The following is a 23927-nucleotide window of genomic DNA, read 5'->3' as shown; positions in this document are numbered from 1 at the left end:
GGTAATAACAAGAGGCATATGTGCCTTCCAATTTCAACCCAAGTTGAGAAAAATATTCTGGTGACAAATTACAGACCGTTTAGTAAGGGAGAGAATGAAAGGCACGCAGGTTTCCAGGGGTGACATAATCTGATTCGAGCTCAGATATTAATAACTACACAGGTTGTGGCTGAAAGTACATTCAACAGATGGGAATCCCACATACCAACATTGATAGCAAACAGCCAGACTGAATTTGAGCCTAAACTCAATAATTTAACAGGGCACCTGGCTGGCTCAGTTGGTTAAGCATCGGACTCTTGATCTCAGCTCAGGTCTTGTTCTCAGAGTCTTGAGTTCAAGACCTACATTGGGCTCCACGCTGGGTGTGGAGACTACTTAAAACAAACCAACAAAAAATTCCATCTGAAATCTCTATTGCCCATCTCTCCCCATGTACTGTTTTGAAATCTCTTTACAAAAAACAAACAAACAAACAAGGAAAGAATATGTAAAATGTGTCTGGTTGGTATAGACTGAGAATTCAATTTTTTAATTTTTTTTAGGACAACAGGAAATCTTACTTCACTTAGAGTTCAAAATGCCTCCCTAATATAAGTGCCTCCATTTGGCATCAGGGGTTAATCAGGCTCTTCCAACATGAATGCACAAGTTTTATATTTCACCTTCTCACTAATGGCCTAAGTCACTTCTTAAAAGGCTTGTCAACAGATTTTAAATGACAATTAAGCCCACACGTTTCCAACACAACTTTATCTGACATTTCGTAATTGTGGGGCAAAGACAATCCTACCCACAGAGACACATCTCCGCAGCCCTCATCTGCTCCAACGTAACCTCGAGATGTGGGCAGGCCAGAGGCCACTGTTCTGCCTCCTCTGACGGATGAGGGAAAGGTAAGTGCTGCCCCTGTAGTCACAGGGCCAGCGGATGAAATCGAGGGCAGGACCCCGGGTTCCCGGCGTCCCACACTGTGGGCCTGCGGTGGCCCGCATCACCACTCACCCACGTCCGGATGGGAATGATCCCAGACTCTGTCCAGCTCATCACCCGTGACCAATGCCTCCACATTTATTTGCCCCACTTTCCATGAACCCTAGAACCTATCTCCTTCCTTCCCTTCCATCCCCCGCCCTGGCCTCATTTGCTTAGATGTCACAAATGTCCCATTCCTCACTGATTTCCCACCGTGGTCTGGCACGTCCAATCCAAGCTCCAAGCTTGACACGTGAATTGCTGAACAGGACAAGTCTCCTGCTTAGAAAACCCTTCTTCACCAAATCCCACCATCTCTGGGGGTCACCCGCTGGGATATTTAAGAAGACAGTCTGAGCCGCTCCCAAAAGGTGAGAGAACAGCTTGAGTCCTAACGAATTATTCTCATGACAGTTGTGGAATTTGGGGGGAAGGGGGGGGCTCCAGCTACTTAGTGAGTTTTCACCGTTCGCACCCACGTTTGACCCTCCATAAAACAGAAGTACGAAACAACATGGGGGCGACAGCAATAGTTCCTAACAGCTTATTGAAAGAAGGACGAGTCAGGTGGAATCTTAGAGGTCTATCAGCAAAAATAATTACTGCCCAAGACCTCTTATCTTTCCCCCACTTCCTTAAACATACCACTCTGCCTGGGTAATTTTATCCCTAGAACAAAGGCTGCGTGGATAAGGGATTCATCAGTATTGGTAAAAATGGTGACCTGCAAGCGAAGGGGGTCAAAGAAGAGCCTGGCTGTAAATTAAGTGCCAAGTGAAGCAAAGGTCACATGTGCTAAGAAATTCTAAAAGCTGTGACACACATTGGTTACGTGTCGTAGCGTTTATCACTCTATAAAAAGGTATCAGTACTGCTCTACAAACGGCCACGACCACCCCATGCGGTTTCAGACTGTGGACACATGAAACTCTCAAACATGAGGCAGGACCAGGGCTACGACTGGTCTCATACTGGATTCCAAATTCCACAAGAATAAATAGCTTGGTCATTTTCACAGCTTTTCAGAAACAGACCATTCTACTTTGAAGCACATGACACCTTTTTCTAGTGACAAAAGTTCCACATAACTCCCCAAAGAATACATTTCCTTGCCCGTTTTAATAATCTGGAACGGCTGTCGCACATACTGCTTAAAAACGTTGGAAGAAACTCACGGCATCTCTTCAATCCAAAGTCCACCAACTCAAGATTTTCGAAAGGCCATCAGGGTGTCCTGCCTGGCATCCCATCTCCCTCCAAAAGGACCGGGGGTGACGAAGAAAACGAAAAGTGACCCAGGGGCCTCAGATGCTTTGAGACACGGAGGGGTCCATGCTGCCATTAAGAAGGCACTGTTCAAACACGGGAACAAATGGTCTACGCGACAAAGTTTGGTCATCAGAACCCAGAAGTCCTTAGCCCGGAGCACCTTGCCCCAGAACACTGCTTAACCCCTCCGGGCCTACACTTCTGGTCAGTCTAACCACATATCCTCTGATGACCCCCACCTGACTGCTATGTGAGAGTACTACATAAATCAGAGGTATTTATCGTTTTTGTTAATGAGGATAAAAACCACAACTTGCTTTTCCCCATGTGATCCTGAACATAGCTGGATACGGAACAGATCATCTGAAATGCGTTACAGAAATCGGCTAGTCAGGGCCCTGCCATACTCTGCTAAAGGGAAAACCGATTAAGAGGTGGGGGTCGTCAGGAGATTTACTTCCCATACACCCTTCTCCTCTTTCCTTCCCTTTTGGTCATCACAGCTCAATATGCCAATAATTTACTTCCTCAATCTTCACCTTCAATGCAGCTTCAGTTTTACATCACAGATCCACACACTCAGTGGCCCACTGGACATCTTCACTTGGATGACCCTTAGCTCCAACTCACATGGACGAGGCTAAGCTCCCCCCAAACACCCATTTCTTCTCAGTGCCATCTTGACAAAGGCACCACACTCAACCCAATGGTTAATCCAGAAATCGAGGAGCCATCCTACAGAAATTCACTCTATCGGCCCCCCCGCCCCCACCCTCTCAAACACTTGCATTCTTCCTCTCGGTATGCTTCATACTCAAACTCTCTCAGGATTGGTGTGGAACGCCATCGTTTCCCATCGAGTTAGCTGGTCAACTTTCTCCTCCTAGACTGGATACGTCCCGCACTCATCCATCACCTCGCAGGCGGAGTGAGCTCCCCCAGAACTCCTGTTTAAAGTCGTCCCACGCGGCCTTCACAGATCTATTCAAACTCGTTCACGTATACACGGAGCCCTTCCTCACCTGTTCCCGACCATCTTGCCGGACAGCTGCCCGCCACAGTGATTTCAGCATCTTGATTTCCCACAGTTGGACAAACGCACCCTACTGGCTCACGTGTTTGGCACGTGGCAATCTTCTGCTAGAAATGAGCCACTCTCTCTCTCGGCCAAACTAGTGCCTCTCCTGGGAATCATTTTCCTCTGACCCTTTCCTTCTTTTCTCCTTTGGGTGCCCGGTCTTGATGTTCCAAAGTACTTTTATCACACGCACCGCACCCTGAGCAGTGGTCAATGGTGTGCCTGTGTCTGTCTTCGCCAAGGAACCGTGAGGTCTTCGAGAGGCGGGATCTCTCATTTATCCAATCTTTCAAGAAGCAACTCCTGTGAACAAGAGTACTCTTGCGTCCTTGGAGGTTAGCGCTCAGCCCGGCCCACGGGTAGGGCGACATCGACGTAGCTATACTGGGGGCACGTGATTTGACCACAAATCAATTCGTGTTTTAACCATGTTGCAGCGCTCTAAGTCCACTACCTTCTACATAAAAATACAAAAAACAAAAAACAAACACAACTGCTTGCTGTCATTATCCAATTAAACCATTGAAAACATTTTTACACAATTAAAAACAAACTGTGAAGCATTCAGGTTAGTTGAAAACCAGATGGCAAGTTAGTCGGAAACTTCAGTCGATGCTGAAGTCAAGCTCTGAAATTCAGAAGCGACACTTCCATTTAATGGGAGTAACCTTCGGGCCAACATTCCCTCCTTGGTCAAAGGAATCTGACCTTCGAAAGAGAGGCAGGAAAGGAAGAGAAAACATCATAAAGACAACGTTCCTAACCGCCACCCTCATGTGCTGATACGGAAGTGGCCACTCAAGCGTACCAACGTTCGGCGAAGTTTAAAAATACATACGGTCAAGGCAGATGGGTGATCATCATTTTCTGGCAACATCAGTTTTGATTTCATGTGAAAAAAAGCCTCAGACAAACCACACTGGGTTCAGCTGTTCCTGGTATGAGGGAGGACTGGCCATCCTGTTTTAAGGCCATCCCTGCGTCCCTGAGAGGCTTTGGAAAGGGACAGAAATGAATCCCCCACCCAGCCCCCCCCCACCCCAAAAAGGCTACTTTGGGGAAACTCAATGCAAGGAAACAACGTGCGGGCTTGGACTTCCAACCCCATCCCACGCCCAGTCCCACCAGTACAGACGGCCCGGGGCTTCCCCACGGGTGAATGCCTTCCACCTGCCGGCTGCAGTCACCAAGTCCCCAGCCGGCTACTGACCGTGAACACGCTGCGCTGGGCGGGAAGAAGCCGGCTTCCGAGCTCACTCGGGAACATGGGCAGGCCACACTTGCCGACTCGGTCTGGAACGCCACCCGAGCAGAGGGGAGGTATTTTTGAAACCCCCCAAAACACATTAGCTTTTGTGCCTACAAACAATCTTTTGTGCCTACAGAAGCGTTCACCTTTGGGCCCGGCCCCAGCTTCTCCAAACGGGCTCGTCTGATCCTGATGTCTGTGCTGTGGGTTCGGCAAGCCCAACGAGGGGACAGGCGGGCTGGGTGTCCCCCCCCCCCCTTCCTCTGGAGCCATCCCCGAGGCCATAATTGCAGAGGAGCCCTGCCCTTCCCTGCGGCTCCCTCCCTGATGTGGTTTTGAGCCCTTCCTAAGAGGCTGGGGGAGGAGCCTCCTCCGTGCAATTGACCCAGAGCGCGACAAACCCTGGCACGTCCTTTGCTTCTCTTCCGTGTGGCTGCAGACCAACCTGCCGCACCACGGAGCCCGCCTGGCAGACCCCGGGCTGACGTGTAACACGACAGAAAAACCTCATCTGCCCTTGTTGACACCGTGTTTAGACGCTGGGTACGTGACAATCCGAAACGAGCCAGGCTCCAGAGGACACGCTAAGACAGGCGTCCGAAACCAACCCGTCCTCTCCCCACGCTCCTCCCCTGGAGGGGCTGCCGGGACCCTCAGCGCCAAGTTCTCACGGCCACGGGGGCTTCACGAGGCTGGGAGTCATTAAGACGCACCCCTCCTCCCCCACACTTCTATCTCCTTCTTCTCTGGCTCCCCACCCTCCCCGCCCCGGGCGAGACCCCCTCCGTCTCTTTGTCCCCGCGTATTTGCGACACTCTCTCCGCCAACCTGCCCTCCCTGGCCCATATCACAGCGCTTCGCCATCAACGCGTCTGAGTTCTTCCTCGGGGAAACCCCCTCTTCAAAACCCTTTGGCAAAGACGGGGTGGTCTGGGTGCCACCAAGCCCAGATGCTGCTGACGGACTGTCAGCCGATCAAGGCCTCTCAACCTCGGGAGGACCAACATCTCAGGCCGGAGGTCACTTCGTGGTGGGATGTCAGCAGCACCCCTGACCTCTACCTGCTAGATACCGTTACATCCTCTGCCTTCGCTATGCAGCTAGAGATGCCCTCCAGATTGTGCCGAATGTCCCCTGGGGACAGGTCTCCTGGCTGAGGCTCACTGCTTTAAGGGTATTCTGACCCCGGCCTGCCCCTCCCTCCTGACTGCTCCATGGTCCCCAGCACACCGGATTCCATGAGCAAAGGGACTTGCCCCGACTGAGGCCATCGCACTGAATTCACTCTCGTCTCTCCATCTGCACACGTGGCGTCCTCGAGCCTTTCCTTCTGACCCACTCTTATCCCTGCCTCTGAAGTGTCATTCCTGTCACCTCCTCTCGCCCTATAGGGCGTCTCACGACCAGTTCAGGCTTTCTCACCCACCTGCAGGTTACCTCTCCCTACTTCTTTCTTGTCCCATAAACACATGCTCCTCTCTCCTCTGTCTTTCGGAACTTACAGGTGCGGGTATCTGTCCTCACCTGGTCTCATGAGTGGCAGGAAGAGACAGAGGAATGCGGGACCCTCGTCGGACCCTCTCCCGAGGAGAAGCAATCAGGGGACAGCCTCTGTGGCAGGAAGCCCACAGCAAAGAGGCCGAGGGGGGAGTCTGGGACGAGGTCCCAGGCTGGGAGCTGTAGCGTTAAGCAGGGCTCCTATCTCAGAAGTTGCCAGAGGGTGGGAAAGATGAAGCGGAGCCTTAGGCACCAGCAACCTCAAGTTCCAGGAAAGCAATCCAGCATTAGGGCCGAAGGAAGGGGCCCGCGCAAGGCAATCATGCCGAGAGCAGAGCTGCCCTAACCAGGGGTCAGGTCCCAAAAGGACGAGTGGCAAGGCTAGGGTCATGCAGACCCACACAGTGACAGACAAGTCTGTTCCGTTCCCGTTCTCAAGAGCCCAGGGCCAAGCTCCAAGCTCCAGGCAGGAGCTTTATAAAGACCTCGTAGTACAGACGAGTAAGATGGGGGAAAGGTACAAAGGTAACGACATTCCAGAAACTTTCCCCTTGTCGCTTGATTTTAAAGGAGTCCCGTCAGATATGGGGGTTATGACATCTGACCTTTTAAAAAACATAAATTAAAAACCTGACACACGGGGGCGCCCGGGTGGCTCAGTCGGTTCAGCACCCGTCTTCGGCTCAGGTCATGATCTCACGCTCTGTGAGTTCGAGCCCCGCGTCGGGCTCTGTGCTGACAGCTCAGAGCCTGGAGCCTGCTGCAGATTCTCTGTCTCCCTCTCTCTGCCCCTCCCCAGCTAGCTCTCTCTCTTTCTCTCTTTCAAAAATCAATAAACATTAAAAAAAAAACAAACTGACACACAGATTAAATTATTAATGTAGAGCCCAAGAGAAGGTGGGTAGAGAAAAGCATGCTCACCTGGGATTTGTCTGCTCTGAGCATTTATCCCTTTAGAGCTGTCTACCCCATTTTATTTTATTTTTTTGAGTTTGTTTATTTTGAGAGAGACAGAAGAGAGAGAGAGAGAGAGAGAAAGAGAGAGAGAGAGAATATATCCCAGGCAGGCTCTGCCCCATCAGCACAGAGCTCAATGTGGGGCTCGAACTCACACACTGTGAGATCATGACCTGAGTGGAAATCAAGAGCTGGATGCTTAACCGACTGAGCCACCTAGGCATCCCTGTCTACCCCATTTTAATGGAGGATGGTAACGGTGGGGAAAAATATCTTACTGGGGTCTGGTGAAGTCCTCAGGCAGTAAGGGTGGTCCCCAAGGAGGAAAAAAGCTAAGTCCTTTTTCACACAAGACAGCAGACCTTCCCACCTGGAGAGGAGCCTGCTCCCCGACGACCTGTGTCACCTGCCACTCGGAAGAGAAAGCCAACAAATAAAAATAATGCAAGATCCAGAGTGTCGGAGAAGACCCACGGGGGGGTTCCTTCTCAACAACGTGACTCACCGGAGGCCACCTATGGTAGACAGAAGAACGTGCCCCTCCCCCACCCCAGCCGTCCACGCAGAATCCCCAGGACCCGTGACTCTGCCGTATGCACAGGGCTGTGGAGATAGGATTCGGGCTGGAAACGCCGAGATAGGGAGAGGATCCAGGTGGCCCTAACTGCAGGAATCCTTGAAAACTAGACGTCTTGGCTGCAGAGAGAGAAGTGAGAAGAAAGGAGGGGAGAGCGGAAACACGAGAGGGGCTGGGTCCACTGTTGCTGGCTCTGAAGGTGAACGAAGGGGGCCCGCAGGGGCTAAGAGCAGCCCTGGCTGACAGCCAGCAAGACCACAGGGACCTCGGTCCTGGAACCGCACACGGGCCCAGAAGGAGCAGGGGACAGATCGCCCCCTAGAGCCTCCAGAAAGGATCGCCGACGTTCCCACACCTGGGTTTTGGGCTGGCAAGACCCCAGCCGGACGACTGCCCTACGGAACCATAGGACAGCACCCGCTGTTTTAATGGTGGCAATTTTTTACGCCAGCAAGAGAGAACAGATACAGCACCCGTGGCACAAGTGATTTTTTTTTCCTCTTAAAGACACAGCCAGGCATCACTCAGAGCTGGGAGAAAAGGCAGGAAAGAGGTGGTTTTTCTGGCAGGTGGTGGTTTTGTTTTGATGGGGCAGAGCCTGGCTTGTGTGGTCTCCACCCCAAACAGCTTCAGCGATAAGAAAATCAAGGTGGCTGCTTCATGAGAATACAATGATCCGAGTCTCACAAGGCAGGCGCAGGAGGGCAGTATTCACTGAAATGACCTGCAAGTTGACGTACAAAAATCCTGTGTTTTTCCCTCGGAGCAAAGGACAAAGGGGCGCCTGGGTGGCTCAGCTGGTTAGGCGTCTCAGTCTTGGTTTTGGCTCACGTCACGACTTCGTGGTTTGTGAGTTTGAGCCCCACGTCGGGCTCCGGGCTGACAGTGTGGAACCCGCTTTGGATTCTCTCTCTCCCTCTCTCTCTCTACCCCTCCCTTACGCTCTCTCGCTCTCTCAAGATAAATAAATAAGCTTAAAAAAAAGGCAGGGGGGAGGACAAGTTGTTCATTGTAGGGAATAAAGCCAATATCCTATTCATAGGCTTTAGTGGGCAATTCAGCTATCAGGTTTAATATCCTCATCATCATGAAAAGAGGGGGAGGAAAACTTAAAAAAATTTTTTTTAATGTTTATTTAGTTTTGAGAGAGAGACAGAGAGCCAGAGTGCAAGCTGGGGAGGGGCAGAGAGAGAGGGAGACACAGAATCGAAAGCAGGTTCCAGGCTCTGAGCCGTCAGCACGGAGCCCGATGTGGGGCTGGAACCCACGAGCTGTGAGATCATGACCCGAGCCGAAGTTGGACGCTTAACCGACTGAGCCACCCAGGTGCCCCTAGGAAAACTTTTTTAAAGACTCTGCCTTTTAAACCCCTTTGGTAGTTTTTTCCCCCTTCCAATTGGATTTTTCCTGACTATTGAACGTAGAGTAAGACCTTGTATCTAAAGACAGAAGAGTTTGAGTCCTGAAATACCTACAAGATGCACACACCGATAAAGAACTTTTAAATCTAGCCTCACACTTTCTCATCAACTAGAATGTTATTTCTAATACGTCTGGCGTTTATTTTGCAAACATTGATTACACAGCTACCAGGTGCCTGGCAATGTCCTTGGCTCAAGAAAGACAAAATACGTCCTTGACAAACCGAGCAAGGAAACTGCTATGACGGGACAGTGTCAAATACTTACTCCTAAAGGCACAGGGGTGGTGACCTGGACACATGTAGTGGCTACTCCCTGGGAAGAAGGGAGTTCGCTGGTCAGCTGGAGATTCTTTTTTTTTTTTTTTTTTTAACGTTTATTTATTTTTGAGACAGAGAGAGAGCATGAACGGGGGAGGGTCAGAGAGAGAGAGAGAGAGAGAGAGAGAGAGGGAGACACAGAATCCGAAACAGGCTCCAGGCTCTGAGCGGTCAGCACAGAGCCCGACGCGGGGCTCGAACTCACGAACCACGAGATCATGACCTGAGCCGAAGTCGGACGCTTAACCGACTGAGCCACCCAGGCGCCCCTGGAGATTCTCGACATGGGGACAGAACAGAGCTTTCTTTGCCAGCACGCGCACAGCACAGAGCAGGCAGCCATTCACGTAAACACGTAGGAATGTTACCTTTCCTGAAGAACATACAGAAACTACTCTAAAGACTGAGTGTAAGCAAGCTCAGCTAGTCAGAGGACGAGAACACCACGGCATTTCTCTAGATCAGGCTGTTTAAAACCACGCGGCGAACGTCAGGTCAATCTGGCAAGCATGAAACTCGCTATGTAAAAAGCAGAGGAAAATTAAGCAGTAACCTGCACATAACGGATTCCTCCTTCTTTCCCAGCCCTCCTCCCCCTGTCTAAGGGTAAATAAATTAATTGGAGGAACATGGATACCACGCAAGCCCGTCTTGAGTTTCCGTTAGCACCTGCTGGCTTGCTGTGAAGGCTGACGCTACTCATCAAAATCACAAATATATTGGCAAAATTAACCGTAACTGCTAAAGAACAAAACTTACTAAAAGATCGAGAGTTTTTACAATACTAAAACTTGAGGTTTTTAGGGACAAACCTGTATAAATTTGAACTTGACAAGAAGAAAAGAAAAGAGTTGCCCCCTTTATTATCAAGACTTGGAGGGGCGCCTGGGTGGCGCAGTCGGTTAAGCGTCCGACTTCAGCCAGGTCACGATCTCGCGGTCCGGGAGTTCGAGCCCCGCGTCAGGCTCTGGGCGGATGGCTCGGAGCCTGGAGCCTGTTTCCGATTCTGTGTCTCCCTCTCTCTCTGCCCCTCCCCCGTTCATGCTCTGTCTCTCTCTGTCCCAAAAATAAATAAATAACGTTGAAAAAAAAAAAAAAAGACTTGGAAACAGGCAGATGAAAAAAAAGATAAAATCTGCAGGCTCACCTGGACAGTTAAACTAATCTCCGTACTCCAATTCCAAAAAGTACGTATCACGGAAATGACTTTTGAAATGATTTCTAAATACTACTTTCATTAACACCGATCTGGACCGCGAACAGAATGCGCTCGTAAAAAGAGGTCAGATCACCTCTTTCCAATAGAAAGTAACGATCCAGGCAAGAAACGCGAGAACACGATTTCTCGAGCCACGTTTCCAGTTTGGCAAAACACCCGGAGACACAGTCTGACTTCGATTAACTGGAGGTTCTCAAAAGGCCAGAAAACACCCTCGGAAAACAAAAATTAACATTCACTCAAACCTGAGGGATTTTTACAGACTTAAAGTTGGAACTTACGTATATTTGATTTCTCTTATATCGCCGGTACAAGTTGTGCATGATGGAGCCCCCGTGGAGCTCCGTCAAGGTGGCCATGTCATCGACGCCCTCTTCGCTCACGGGGTGCATGGCGGTGACCTTCTGGTGGGTAATTGTGCTCTGCTTGTAAGTGAACACCTGGGAGCAGAATGAATTCAGTTGTTTAGTTATCGGCGGTGAATGCCGTCCGCAGACATCTCCCACCTTAAAATACGATCCCAGTACCAGTTTTAGCAACAAGAGCCTGAATTGGCCAAGAAAAAGTACACTGCAGAGAGCTTTTTCATTTTCTCTGTGCGCCTATTTTTAGAGGAAGCAATCATTTGACAATTGCTATTAGATATTCCTAAAAGACATTATTAGCTCAAGTACTAGCCATCCCTTGGAGGACACAGAAATCTTAAATTCACAGTTCACTTCCCTGCAGATTTCTCCTGTTGCTATACATCAGTAAGGGTTAGGACCCTGGGTAGGGTAGGATCCCAGGGTTAGGACCCTGGCTAACCAAACTTTTAGAAAATAATTTGGCTTCTCTGCATAATGTTTCCCATGGGATCATACAGCATATCTCAAAACTTCATCATAAAAGCTCTTCAATTTAAGTGTTACATAAATTCACCCTGGCAGTCTCCACGTTTGTTCAAAGAGTGGAACGCACCTTCCCAGGAATGTTCAAAAAGATGTCCTTGGACTCTATCTCCTCTCCACCAGGATATGTAGCAAACAAACGCCTTCTCAGAATTAAAATAAAACTGGGGTGTTTGCTCGATAGTCTACCTCGCTCAAAATTCCAAACACCATTGATGAGTGCCGCATACACGCGGTAGGTAGCATGTGCATGACAGAATTCTGATATTTTAAGACTGATTACTGAATTTCCATGCGTTTCTGAAATGCTTTTGTGCAACTGATTTGATTTAGGACTTAACCATGTTGGGGCACCTGGCTGGCTGGCTGAGTTGGTAGAGGACGCGAGTCTTGATCTTGGGATTTTAAGTTCAAGCTCCATGTTGGGTGTAGAGATTACTTAAAAACAGAATCTTACCAAAAAAAAAAAAAAAAAAAAAAAGGACTAACCATATTAAGTCAGCTCCCATCTGATGATCAAAGTTTGGCCAGCTTTACATATAAACTCACGTACATAACAAAATCATTTGATTATGGCGTCTACTCCATAATTATTCACTTTATACTTTTATAATACTCATCCTTTAAAGACATGAATATATAAAAAGGACCTACATAACATGAAAAATGCACAGTCTTCACAGGCACACGTACTTCACATGCGCACACGCACAAAACGACTTTCTGGAAGAGTATCTGCAGAACTTCCTGACTGGGGAATTCTATTTTTAAATATCAACCAGATGCCTACATGGCAACAAATAGTATGTTATTGCAAAAGAGAATGACACACGAAGGAAAGCAAAAGTACCAATCCAATGGTTTCCAGTAGCAGGAAAAAGGGCAGGTTTTATTTTTCTAGAGAAAAAAATAAAACTTCAGCCGTGGCATTTCTGCCACATGAGCCACAAAAGTTGGTCAAAACCAGTCCCGAGAAAGTGCTGGAGGCCAGGGCAGACACCAGAACCATCCTTTCTCAGGACGAGCCACTCTCCCCAGCTGCTTCCTGGCCGCACATCCACCAGGAGATGCTCCAGCCCCAGCGGCCCCACCTCCTGGCAAGGAAGCCAACCCCCCACCTCACCCCCTGCCACGGAGGCACCCACAGGGCAGGCCAGGCCTGGGGCCCGTGTGGGGAGTGCAGGGTGGGGTATGCCACGGCCAAGGTAACAGGTATTAAAGAAAATGCACAGAGACATTCAAGAGTGTAGGCATGTCAGTTCTAAGACACTGACTTTCCATCCTAACTCATGGAGGAACGTTGAAGGAACAGAGATTTAGGTCAAATGTAGAAGTCGTCTTGGGGCAATCTGGAAAATCCCAGAAGTGAACGGCTAAAAAAAAAAAACCCTCTGCCCTTCCCCAGCTTTGCCTCTTGCCAACGATGCTAATCCAGGCGGGTTTTCTGGAAACACTAACCATTGGGCTGGCACTGGGGTCTTCACCTGCAGTGACTGTGACGGTGGGGGGAGGAAGCAGAACCTGTCTGGCCCCGTGAGCTCCCAGCCAGCTGAGGAGGGCAGAAAAGAGTCCCCGTGTCCCCTCTCTGCTCCCAGAGCACACGGGAGGCGGCTCTTCTCACTCTGCTTGCTCGAAGCTCCTGCCACACAGCAGGCGGGGTGGCTGCCCCAGGTTCCCAGGAGAATGTGCCCACAGGAAAGACGACGAGGCACCAGAGTGGGCGCGACAGGCTCCCGCTCAAACTCCCCCAAGACTCACCATCGGCGAGTCCCTCCCAAGGTGGAAACAGCCCTACCTGCTGCTTGAGTATGCTGAGAATTCCAGAATCTGAGGACAGAAATGGTTTAGAATACGGACATGTCATCTGAATTTACATGGAGTCTGCCTTTTGGAAATAATCACATACAGCCCACAATACTTAGACGCTAAGTGTTTATATATGTGTCTATATACATGAAACTAAATACTCATGTCATCTGTAAACATTTCATTGTCTTTTTTCATGCCCTGGGAACCAGACAATGCGTGAGCCAAAATACAGAGGGGGCCACACGGGCACTGACAGAAATGGCTACACACTGTAGAGTTCCCACCTTCATACGTTTATTTGTCTTCAGGTTTTCAAGAGCATGCTGTGTGTAAAACGGGGACACGTGCAGTGGGAAAATCCAGAGAACTAGACCAATCCTTCCCATGGCCTCAAGAAGACAGAATCAAGAGGGCAGATAATAGTTACATAAATAAGAGGGGCGCCTGGGTGGCTCAGTCAGTTAAGCGTCCGATTTCGGCTCAGGTTGTGATCCCGTGGTTTGTGGGTTCAAGCCCCGCATTGGGCTCTGCGTCGACAGCTCAGAGCCTGGAGCCTGCTTCGGATTCTGTGTCTCCCTCTCTCTCTGCCCCTCCCCCACTCACATTCTCTCTCTCTCTCTCTCTCTGTCTCTCTCTCTCTCTCAAAAATAAATCAACAGTAAAAAAAAACAGTTACATAAATAAGAGACGATGAGCAGAAAAAAAAAAAGACCAAAACATTATGCCAACTGCAGCTGCTCAAAACACTGATTACTCCCAGAAAAGTAGGATATGTAGAAAATGTATTTGTGAAGGAAAGGCAAGGATAACCATCCCTTCAGAGATGGGCTAATATCTGTAAAGATTCTAGAATAGTGGGTGGGGCACTGTAGATGCTAAATAAGTGGCTGAGAAATTAAGGAAATGCATTCATTCGAGCAAATATTTACTGGTGCGGTCTAAGCCCTGGGAATATGGCTTACATTCCAACAAGGGGAAGAAAATAAAACCAAATATACATGTAACTATCACACATGGTCATGAATCTTTTTTTTTTTTTTTAACATTTATTTATTTTTGAGACAGAGAGAGACAGAGCATGAAGCAGGGAGGGTCAGAGAGAGAAGGAGACACAGAATCTGAGACAGGCTCCAGGCTCCGAGCTGTCAGCACAGAGCCCGACACGCGGCTCGAACTCACGGACCACGAGATCATGACCTGAGCCGAAGTTGGACGCTTAACCGACTGAGCCACCCAGGCGCCCCAAATCTTTATGAAGACATAAATCAGGGTATAGGGACCAAGTACCACCAAGGCTTATTTAATGCTAAATATGTGAGGACAGCCTCACTGACAGGGTCTCTACGTTGATGTTACCCTAAGGAGGTAAGCGATGGGATCCCCCCCGCACTCAGTGTGTTAATGTGCACTGGACGAATTAACACCTGATTTAATCTAGAAAGATTTCAAAAGATTCATGACAGCCACAGTCTTATTCAAGAATTTTTAAGGAGAGTCCCTTGAAGCATCAAAAGTCACGGCTACGTGCAAGAATTAAGAGGGTATTAGTTGCACAAGATTATTCCCAAATAGCAGGAGAACTCTAGCTTTACAGAATGGGATTATTTTTACAGGAATTTTTTGGGAACAAACAGCCAGAATACCAAAATGTATTCCTAAAAATCCAATTCAGAATAAACGGACTTCCTCCAACGGAGCATATACTAGGAGAAAGGTGGTAAGGTTAAGAAATGGAACAAAATATGGAAAGATTAATAGACAGGAAACCAATTTAGAGAAAATGCAGCCTCAGAACAAACAGCTCCTGTTATAGAAATCCAAGCCGCGGGTCACAAGACAGGCTGGATTAAGCATGGGAGAACAAAGGAAACCAATCAACATGATTGGAAAAACAACTCAGAAGGCTGGCCTAACGCTGGGTCCGCTTCTACACGAAGAATCACAAGGTCTGAAGTCAATTAAGTAAAACATAGCTGAGCTACTATCCACTTTTACCTTGAAAAGTTTTTAAAGTTTTATTTATTGAAGTCATCTCTGCACCCAACGTGGGGCTCAAACTCACCACCCAGAGATCAGGAGTCGCACGCTCTTCCGACTGAGCCAGCCAGGCATCCCCATCTACTTTTAAACTTAGCATAGCACTTACATTGCAAGGAAACTCGCACCACGTGAATGCAAGAGTCTCCGTAACACCAAGTTATGTATATGTGGGTATATGTATACACACACACACACGCACCTCTCTTATTGCAAGTCATTAGAAGCCCCAGTCATTACATTTAGCTTTTCTAATCAAAGAGAAAGGAAAAAGAAAGTAATCCGGTCATGTCCTCCCCTGATGGACAGATGGGGTAGAGGGTGTTCTCAATCTGGGGAACCTCATCTCACTACATCCTAGAATTTCGGCTAGAGTATTTTTTTTTAATGTTTATTTTTGAGAGAGAGAGAGAGAGAGAGAGAGAGAGAGAACATGAGCAGAGGAAGAGAGAGGGAGACAGAGGATCCGAAGCGAGCTCCATGCCGACAGCACAGAGCACAACGTGGGGCTCGAACTCACGAACCGCCAGATCGGGACCTGAGCCAAAGTCAGACGTTTTAACTGACTGAGCCACCCAGGCGCTCCCTCAGCTAGAGTGGTTCTGAATTCAGCACCCCTCCTCCACCCACGGAACACGCGGCCCTATCTGCAAACAGTTTTGATGGCCAGAAACACCACAGGATTATTCAGGCCAAATGTCAAGAGGGCCTGGTGGAGACACCCTGGTCTCGAATGGCCAACCGACCAGGGGTCTACACAGATCCTAGGAAAAAAATGATGCGAACGAGCCAAGGCCTATGAACAAAACCTTTCATCAAATATAAAAACGTTTTGGAAGCAAAGACAGAAAAACACTGAATAGGGTTCATCAAAGGTCAGCATGACACTATTCTGCAATTTCGTTTTTGGTTCTTTCTTATTTGTCCTAAGTTAAGAAGGGTAGGGGTGAAAATAATGACAGTTTCTAGGCATTGGGGTTTGCTTATATTTGTGCTCCCTTGTTCTGTATGTGTTCGTACAGATATGATCTACCTGTACCGTATCATGGTCAGATGCTCATGGGCCAGTTATTTCTTGTTCCTACCCCATCCAGGGTGGCCCTCCCGTGTCGGGGCCGCGTACATCCCGCTACCTTGAGGCCTCAGCCCCAAGGTGATCCTCCCAGAAGACGCCGACGAGGTCAAGGGCACCGTGTCGGATTCCTCTTTATTCTGCTGTAGGTACTCTCTTCCTAGCTCCCGGGACAACCTGTAATCGCTTATCTATTATCTCACGTGTTCAAAATCCCCCTGTGGGTCCCCGACTCTAGGACCTCAGGTCAGTCTCTCTTAACTCATTTGACCGCAACCTACAGTTAAAAAGGTTTTATTCCATGAACTACCATACGCACAGTTTCATAAAACACTTGTCGCGATGTTCGACGCACCTCAATCCTTTCTACTCTGTTTCTTTCAAATGCCGGCTGTGACCCCGTAAACTGATTTCACGTCTGTCGTGGGTTGCGAACTATGGTTTGAAAGCTCCACGAAGGCAAGGAGCACGCCTACCTCGTTCCCCAGTGCCAGCCATGGCCCACTACACGGACTCAATAAACACAGCATAAACACAGAATAAGTGGTCCTCGCTTTCAAAACGATTATAACGTGGGGCGCCTGCGTGGCTCAGTGGGTGGAGCGTCCGACTTCAGCCAGGTCACGATCTCGCGGTCCGTGAGTTCGAGCCCCGCATCGGGCTCTGTGCTGACAGCTCGGAGCCTGGAGCCTGCTTCGGATTATGTGGCTCCCTCTCTCTCTGCCCCTCCCCCACTCATGTTCTGTCTCTCTCTCTCTGTCAAAAATAAACATTAAAAAAAAATTCCAAATGATTATAACATGAAAGGAGAGGCAAGGTGGGGTAATGACCAAAACATGGCCTTAGACGCTTGGAGGCAGATCCAGCCGGATTCATTTCTGCTGGATCTGGGCTTGCGATCGTTTCAGGAAAGTGAGCAAGGTTCTCGGACCTGCTCTGGCCCGTGATTTTTTTCCACCTGCAAAGTAAGAATGGTAATAGCAATACCCAACTCGGAATTATCACGGGAGCTAAGGAATGTAGGTAAAAGTCACAGTGACTGGCACAAACAAGGGCTCCACAAACGGCACCTATTCCCACGAGGGGGGCGTAATGCAAGGAAGAACAGGGAACGTTCTAAAAGGAAACGAATCGATCGTCCTTGCACAGGGGAGCCCAGACTCCTTAGACTTGAGTCTGGAGACTAGCTGTGTGAACGAGGCAATGAGCAAAAGGGAGGGGTACACATTTAGTTCTACAAACTTCAGGCCAATCTCAACTTGTACGTTATCTGATGAAAAACCAACATATGCCTTCTTCTATTTCGATTCCCTTCGCCCAAATCCGGCTGGCCTTGTTTGGGTTTTCTCTGGATTCGACATCGCTTCTGGCGGCGCCTCTCTTAATTCAGTTTCCTACTTTCTTTCATCTATTGACTCATCAACTCATGACTAAAAGGATGATCAATGACAGAGGTTAAGACTTCTGCCTCCTGACCTGTGGCTAAATTGAGCAATCGTGGCAACCAAAAACGAGCTTTCTCATGGCCAGCCCCTCTGACTCAAGGCTCTCGGTGGCGACGGGTGCCCTTAGGCGCACTGTGGAGTCTAAGAGGAAGTGGCCTCCTGTTTTTGCTGCTGCCGTGGGAGCCTGCAGAAAGTAGACGGGGCGCAAAAATGTAAAGTCCACTAGAAAGTTCCACGGAAATCTCATCAAAAGTAAAAGTACTTTCCCAGAGTGCAGGGAGGAAATGGCCACGGTCCCTTGCGTTCAGCTCCCATTCGTCAGAGACTTAGCATTTTAGTGACACGGCACAGGGGGTGAAAATCATCTTTACGTAAGGGTTTGGTGACTAGAATCTGCCCTGGGTGAGCTTCTGGATACCCGACGACTAAATACAGATAAAAGAAAGATTGAGATTTTCTTTTTCAGAGATTCAAATAGTTCGTGAGATGAAGCCATGTTTTAGATGTTCGGGTGATTTATTTTGAGAAAGAGTGAGCGAGGGAGGGGCAGAGGGAGAGGGAGACAGAGAATCCCCAGCAGGCTCTGCGCTGGTTAGATGCTGGGTGATGCAGGGCTCGAACCCATAAACCATGAGATCATGACCTGAGCCAAAATCGGGAGTCAGACACTAAATTGACTGAGCCACCCAGGCGCCACTGATTAAGCCATTTCAATTGTCCTCAAGTTTTCAGTGCCTGACGCCACAGGGTGCATGGCATCTGGGTCAAAACCAGCGTAAGGGAAAAGGTTGGGCACAGGCACAGGGCACTCAGTGACGGCCGGCCGTGTGCACCAGGCACACTGAGGATATTCCCTCATGTGATCCGAGGCAGAGGAGGCCACACTGTTGCTCAGTCTTTTGGAGGATGAGTTCACAAAGGATCAGAGAAGCTAGGGAACTTGCCCAAAGGCACACAGCACAGCTAGCGTTTGATTCCTTGGGACTGTGGAAAAGCACACACGGTGCAGCCAGACCTGGGGGGGTCCCCAGTTCAGAGATAGCATTTTGCATTCCAGCTCTGCCGCTAACTGGCTGTGAACCCTGGGCATTTATTCCGCTATGTTTCACTTCTTTACCATTTCTAGTTCCCTCGGTTGCCATCTGCGGCAGGCTGTGAGCTGGCCCCTGGGAAAACGAGGGTGACCCTGGGAATACAATAAACGGCCTGTCGTTCAAAGAGTCTCCCGATCACCAAGAAATGAGAAAAAAGAGCCATTTCCACCGTGTGGTAGGGGCCGGCGCAGAGGAAATTCCCGGGGTATGGTGGGGACCAGCCACGTGGGACAGACCGCGGCCGGGGAAGAGCAGAGACAAAGGCAAGACAGTGCAGGGCACCCGCGGAGTGGGGCGTGACGGGGGCAGGGTGTGGGGGGCCTCCTGTGCCCTGCAGTGACGCTTGGCCTCTGACCTGAGGTGGGGGTTGACACGTCTCCACTTATTATTCATCACCACAGACAGCTGATGTCAAACATGACCCCGCGATCGCTCTTCTAGAGAAACAGAGACGAGAGCTCACTACAAAATGTAATTCAATGAGTCCGACTTTCCAGAAACCCCGCAGGAAAGCGATGCCTAAATCACTTCAGGCGTAATCACTACATCAGTGTTGTCCCCAAAGTGGAGGGTTTCTTCCTGGGGCGCCTGGGGGGCTCAGTTGGTTAAGCACCAGACTCTTGATTTTGGCTCAGGTCATGACCTCGGGGTTGTGAGATCAAGCCTCTGCTGTCAGTGAAGCCTGCTTAGTTAGGAGTGTCCTTCTCTCCCTCTCTGTCCCTCCTCCCCTCCTCATGCGCATGCTCTCCCTCGCTAAAACAAAATTAAAAAAACACTTTTTTAATTGGAGAGTTTCCAGGCGCCTAGGTGGCTCAGTCGGTTAAGTGTCTTTTTTTTTTTTTTTTAACGTTTATTCTTGAGAGAGAAAGACAGAGCATGAGCGGGGTAGGGGCAGAGAGAAAGGGAGACCCAGAATCCGAAGCAGGCTCCAGGCTCCGAGCTGTCAGCACAGAGCCCGACGCGGGGCTTGAACTCACAGACTGAGGGATCATGACCTGAGCTGAAGTCGGACGCTTAACTGACTGAGCCACCCAGGTGTCCCAAGCGTTTGACTCACCATCTAGGCTCAGCTCAGGATCTCACTGTTTGTGAGATCGAGCCCTGCGTGGGGCTCTGGACTGACAGTATGGAGCCTGCTTGGGATTCTCTCCCCCTCCCCTCAAAATAAACAAACAAACTTAAATAAAAATTGGAAGGTTTCTTCCTGCCTTCCTGTGCGCAAATAACACACGACCAAAAGCATCAGCAATGATACACACAACGCAACAAGGACAGGAAGCTTCGGCGGGTCACTGAGCACGAGTCTTTCTGAGGATACTCGAGACTTCACAGGCAGACCAAGAAGATTATGAATCTGAGTAGTCTCGTGGCATCTAGGTGGCTCAGTCAGGTGAGCGTCGGACTTCAGCTCAGGTCATGATCTCACGGTTCACGAGCTCGAGCCCCACTTCAGGCTCTCTACTGTCAGTGCAGAGGCTCTGTCCTCCTCCTCTCTCTGTCCCTCCCCCTCTTGCTTGCACACACACACTCTCTCTCTCTCTCTCAAAAATAAAATAAATTTAAGCGTCTGAGAAGTGTAAAACAGCAGGAAGCTAACCTGTGGACAGGACATCGGCCAGTGGAGAAGCAGAGCCCTACCACACGATGAGCGGTGCAAAATCAACTACCTCGTCCGCATGGGCAGCTGCCCCCAGCCTGGAAGGTCTAGGTGATGCCCTGGCCCTGATCTCTCCTGGTGAACTTGAGAGAAAAAAGTTAACTGTTATAGTGAGTTGGCAGAGTCGGGAGGAATGACTATCACGCTCACACACATTAAAGAACATACTAGTATTTGCTAGTTAAGGAAATTAAATGGAAAAGAAGAAATCGGAACTTATAGGCAACATTTAGGAATGGTGATTTTACAGAATTATGGACAGATTTCTTTTAAATGTGAAACTGTGCTGCTTTTTTATTCATAAAAGAAATTTTAGGAAAATCTGCCTGAAAAAAAATTACACTTGGTCCTAAGCTGTGCTTAGGAAGTGTCTTGAAAGCTCTCTTGTATATATCACAAGATGGTCATGCCCCTTAAGCCAGTCTTTCCGTGTTTGAAGAATTTAGAAAGAAAAAGATGGCTTTATACAAATTTTTTTGATGTTTGATGTTATTTTTGAGACAGAGAGAAAGAGAGAGAGCGGGTGCATGCTAAAGCAGGGGAAGGGTGCGGGGGGGCGGGGCAGACAGAGGATCCATAGCAGGCTCTATGCTGACAGTAGAGAGCCCAATGCAGGGCTCGAACCCATGAACTATGAGATCATGACCTGAGCTGAAGTCAGCCACTGACCCAACTAGGCCACCCAGGCGCCCCAAATATTTTTTCATTACAATCATACTAACTTAATTTATGACAAAATTATACTAGGCACACACATAATATAATCCTATGTTTATTTTATTTTATTTTTTTTTAATTTTTTTTTCAACGTTTATTTATTTTTGGGACAGAGAGAGACAGAGCATGAACGGGGGAGGGGCAGAGAGAGAGGGAGACACAGCATCGGAAACCAGGCTCCAGGCTCTGAGCCATCAGCCCAGAGCCCGACGCGGGGCTCGAACTCACGGACCGCGAGATCGTGACCTGGCTGAAGTCGGACGCTTAACCGACTGCGCCACCCAGGCGCCCCTATGTTTATTTTTTTAAATGCATGCACATAGATACACACACACACACACACACCAGCAACTCTCTGCCCACAGATACACACACACACACACACACACACACACACACACAAGCAACTGTATTCTTGGGCATTCCTTCTATATAAGTGAAAACTTACATTTGCACAAAAACATGCACACAAGCATTCATAGCAGCTTTTTGTGTAAAAGGCAAAAGCTGAAAAAGCCAGTCCCAGAAGGTTACAGAGGCTACGATCCCACTTACAGAATATTCTTGAAATGACAAAATTATAGAGGATGAAGGGCAAATTGGTGGTTGCCACAAGTTATGAAGGGAGTGGGGGCAAGAGGGTAATGGGTGTAGCTACAAAGGGGCCACATGCTGGGTCCCAGCGTTGATGGAAAGGTTCTGCATCTCGACTCTATGTCAAGACCCTGATTGCGCTATTGTGCTGGAGTTTTGCAAGATGCTATCATCGAGAAAGAGTAGGTAAAGGGTATATGGAATCATTCTGTATTATTGCTCACAAATGCATGTGGAGCTACAGTGATCTCAAAACAAAAAGTTTCATTACCAAAAAGTATAAAAATATATGCAAAAAGGCTAGAAGAAAATATATCAGAACTCCAATAATGGATCACAAGCTTGTAGGGGTTTTTCACTTTGTTTTTTATACTTTTCTATCACTCTTTTCCTATTTGCTAAAAGTTTAAAACATTTCTAGCCTTAAAAAAAAAAAAAAAAAACAAATCAGTCCAGGGGCACCCAGGTGGTTCAGTTGGTTAAGCATACAACTTCAGCCCAGGCCATGATCTCACGGTTCGGGAGTTCGAGCCCCGCGTCGGGCTCTGTGCTGACAGCTTCAGATTCTGTGTCTCCCTCTCTCTCGGCCCCTCCCCTGCTTGCGCTCTGCTTCTCTCTCTCTCTTTCAAAAATAAACAATTTAAAAAAGTTTTTTCAAAAAATCAGCCCAATCAAAAATCACTATCAGTGAACATATCTGGATACATATAACTGATTCAATTAACTTAAACAGTGACTATTATAGAGCTATTTCCCCCAAATAACAAAAACGAAATGAAATAATACCCTCCCAAGAGTCACCAGCAATTAGAAGGAGTATAGGGGCTTCTCCTCTAATCCACTTGTAATAAGCATGATAAGTTTCAGCCCAGAGAAACCACAAAGCAAGAGGCAGGTATGGGACAAAAGCCTACAGACCCCAGGTTCTTGGTCCCATGCTCCTGAGACAACTGGTCCACCAGCTTTTGCTTCTGAGGCTCCTTACTCCTGGTCCTAATGTCCTGATCCTTGTTCTAATTTTGTGTGTTCCTTTTGGCCCCTCTCTTGCAAGTCAGAAGCCCAGACTCTGATAGCATGAACTTGAATTCTGGTATCGAAGCTCCATTCCTAGAATTCCAAACCATTTTGACGTTTCAAAAGCACCTCTACACACACACACACACACACACACACACACACACACACACACACACATACACACACAGACCTCCACAACTTACCCTCATCTCTTCCTCAAGAATGACACCTCTGGCACCTGCTGCCCAAGCTAGAAATTGGAGTCAACCTCAAAACCCCTCCCTACTGCTGACCATGTCTTCTCTGCAAGTCCTAGGTCAGATGATCAACACTGTCCAGAACCCATCTGCTCTCCTCTTCCTCTGCCTGCCTCACATTTTTCATCCAACCCCTACAACTACTTCCTAATAAGTTCCTCTGCCTCCGGTGTCTCATGGCGTGAATCCAATGGTCCTCAAATTAGAGTCCAAGAAACATTTTTTTAACGTTGAATTTTAATTTTAATGACTAAAAACGTTTTCTACTAGTTTTAAAGATAAGTTTTCTTGGCCGTGATAACTTTGAATTCAAAGAAATTTTCAGAGATAAAATTTTGGTTTCTTACACTGGTGTTTCCCAAACTGGGACCAACTAGGATCTTTTAGCGGATTCCATACAAGCCTGAACGGCACAGACCTAGAGGGCTTTGAACCCAGTCTGCTTCCCATCAGCTAAGCAATCTTAACCTTCTCCGGTTACGCCACATGCTAGCCCTCAGTTTCATCATCTATAAAACAAGGATGATAATACCTACACGTCAGAGTGGTAGTGAGATCAGAGTAAGATAATGCACATAAGGAATTTAGCACAGCTCTTGGTACTGAGCAAGCAACTCAAATATTTCACTGTTAGCCGTGTTACTGTTACCAGTGACATGCACTGATTGGAATTCTCACCATTTGTTCCCAGTCACTTCCAAGATGAAGAAAAATCTCCTTATGTGGGTGGATTCCCTACAATGCTTTCCTGAGGGGCCCCCGCTACTGCTCCTACC

The 23927-nt window shown here is 48.4% G+C and overlaps 1 protein-coding gene across 1 annotated transcript in view; it reads right to left on the bottom strand.

The window, feature by feature from the left end:
• The window catches only part of MYO10 (myosin X), a 227601-nt gene that overhangs the window by 118031 nt on the left and 85643 nt on the right, over positions 1-23927 (bottom strand). Inside the window, exon 3 of the mRNA XM_047093899.1 lies at positions 10844-11002. Within this exon, the coding sequence (XP_046949855.1) occupies positions 10844-11002 (159 nt within the window). The remainder of the gene's footprint in view (positions 1-10843; positions 11003-23927) is intronic.

This window comes from Lynx rufus, unplaced genomic scaffold (assembly GCF_022079265.1).
Source record: "Lynx rufus isolate CCGP_SWC_20201006 ecotype Redwood Valley unplaced genomic scaffold, mLynRuf1.p SCAF_1, whole genome shotgun sequence".
Classification (NCBI taxonomy): domain Eukaryota; kingdom Metazoa; phylum Chordata; class Mammalia; order Carnivora; family Felidae; genus Lynx; species Lynx rufus.
Note: the sequence above shows the minus strand (reverse complement) of the source record. Positions and strands in the feature narration are given on the sequence as shown.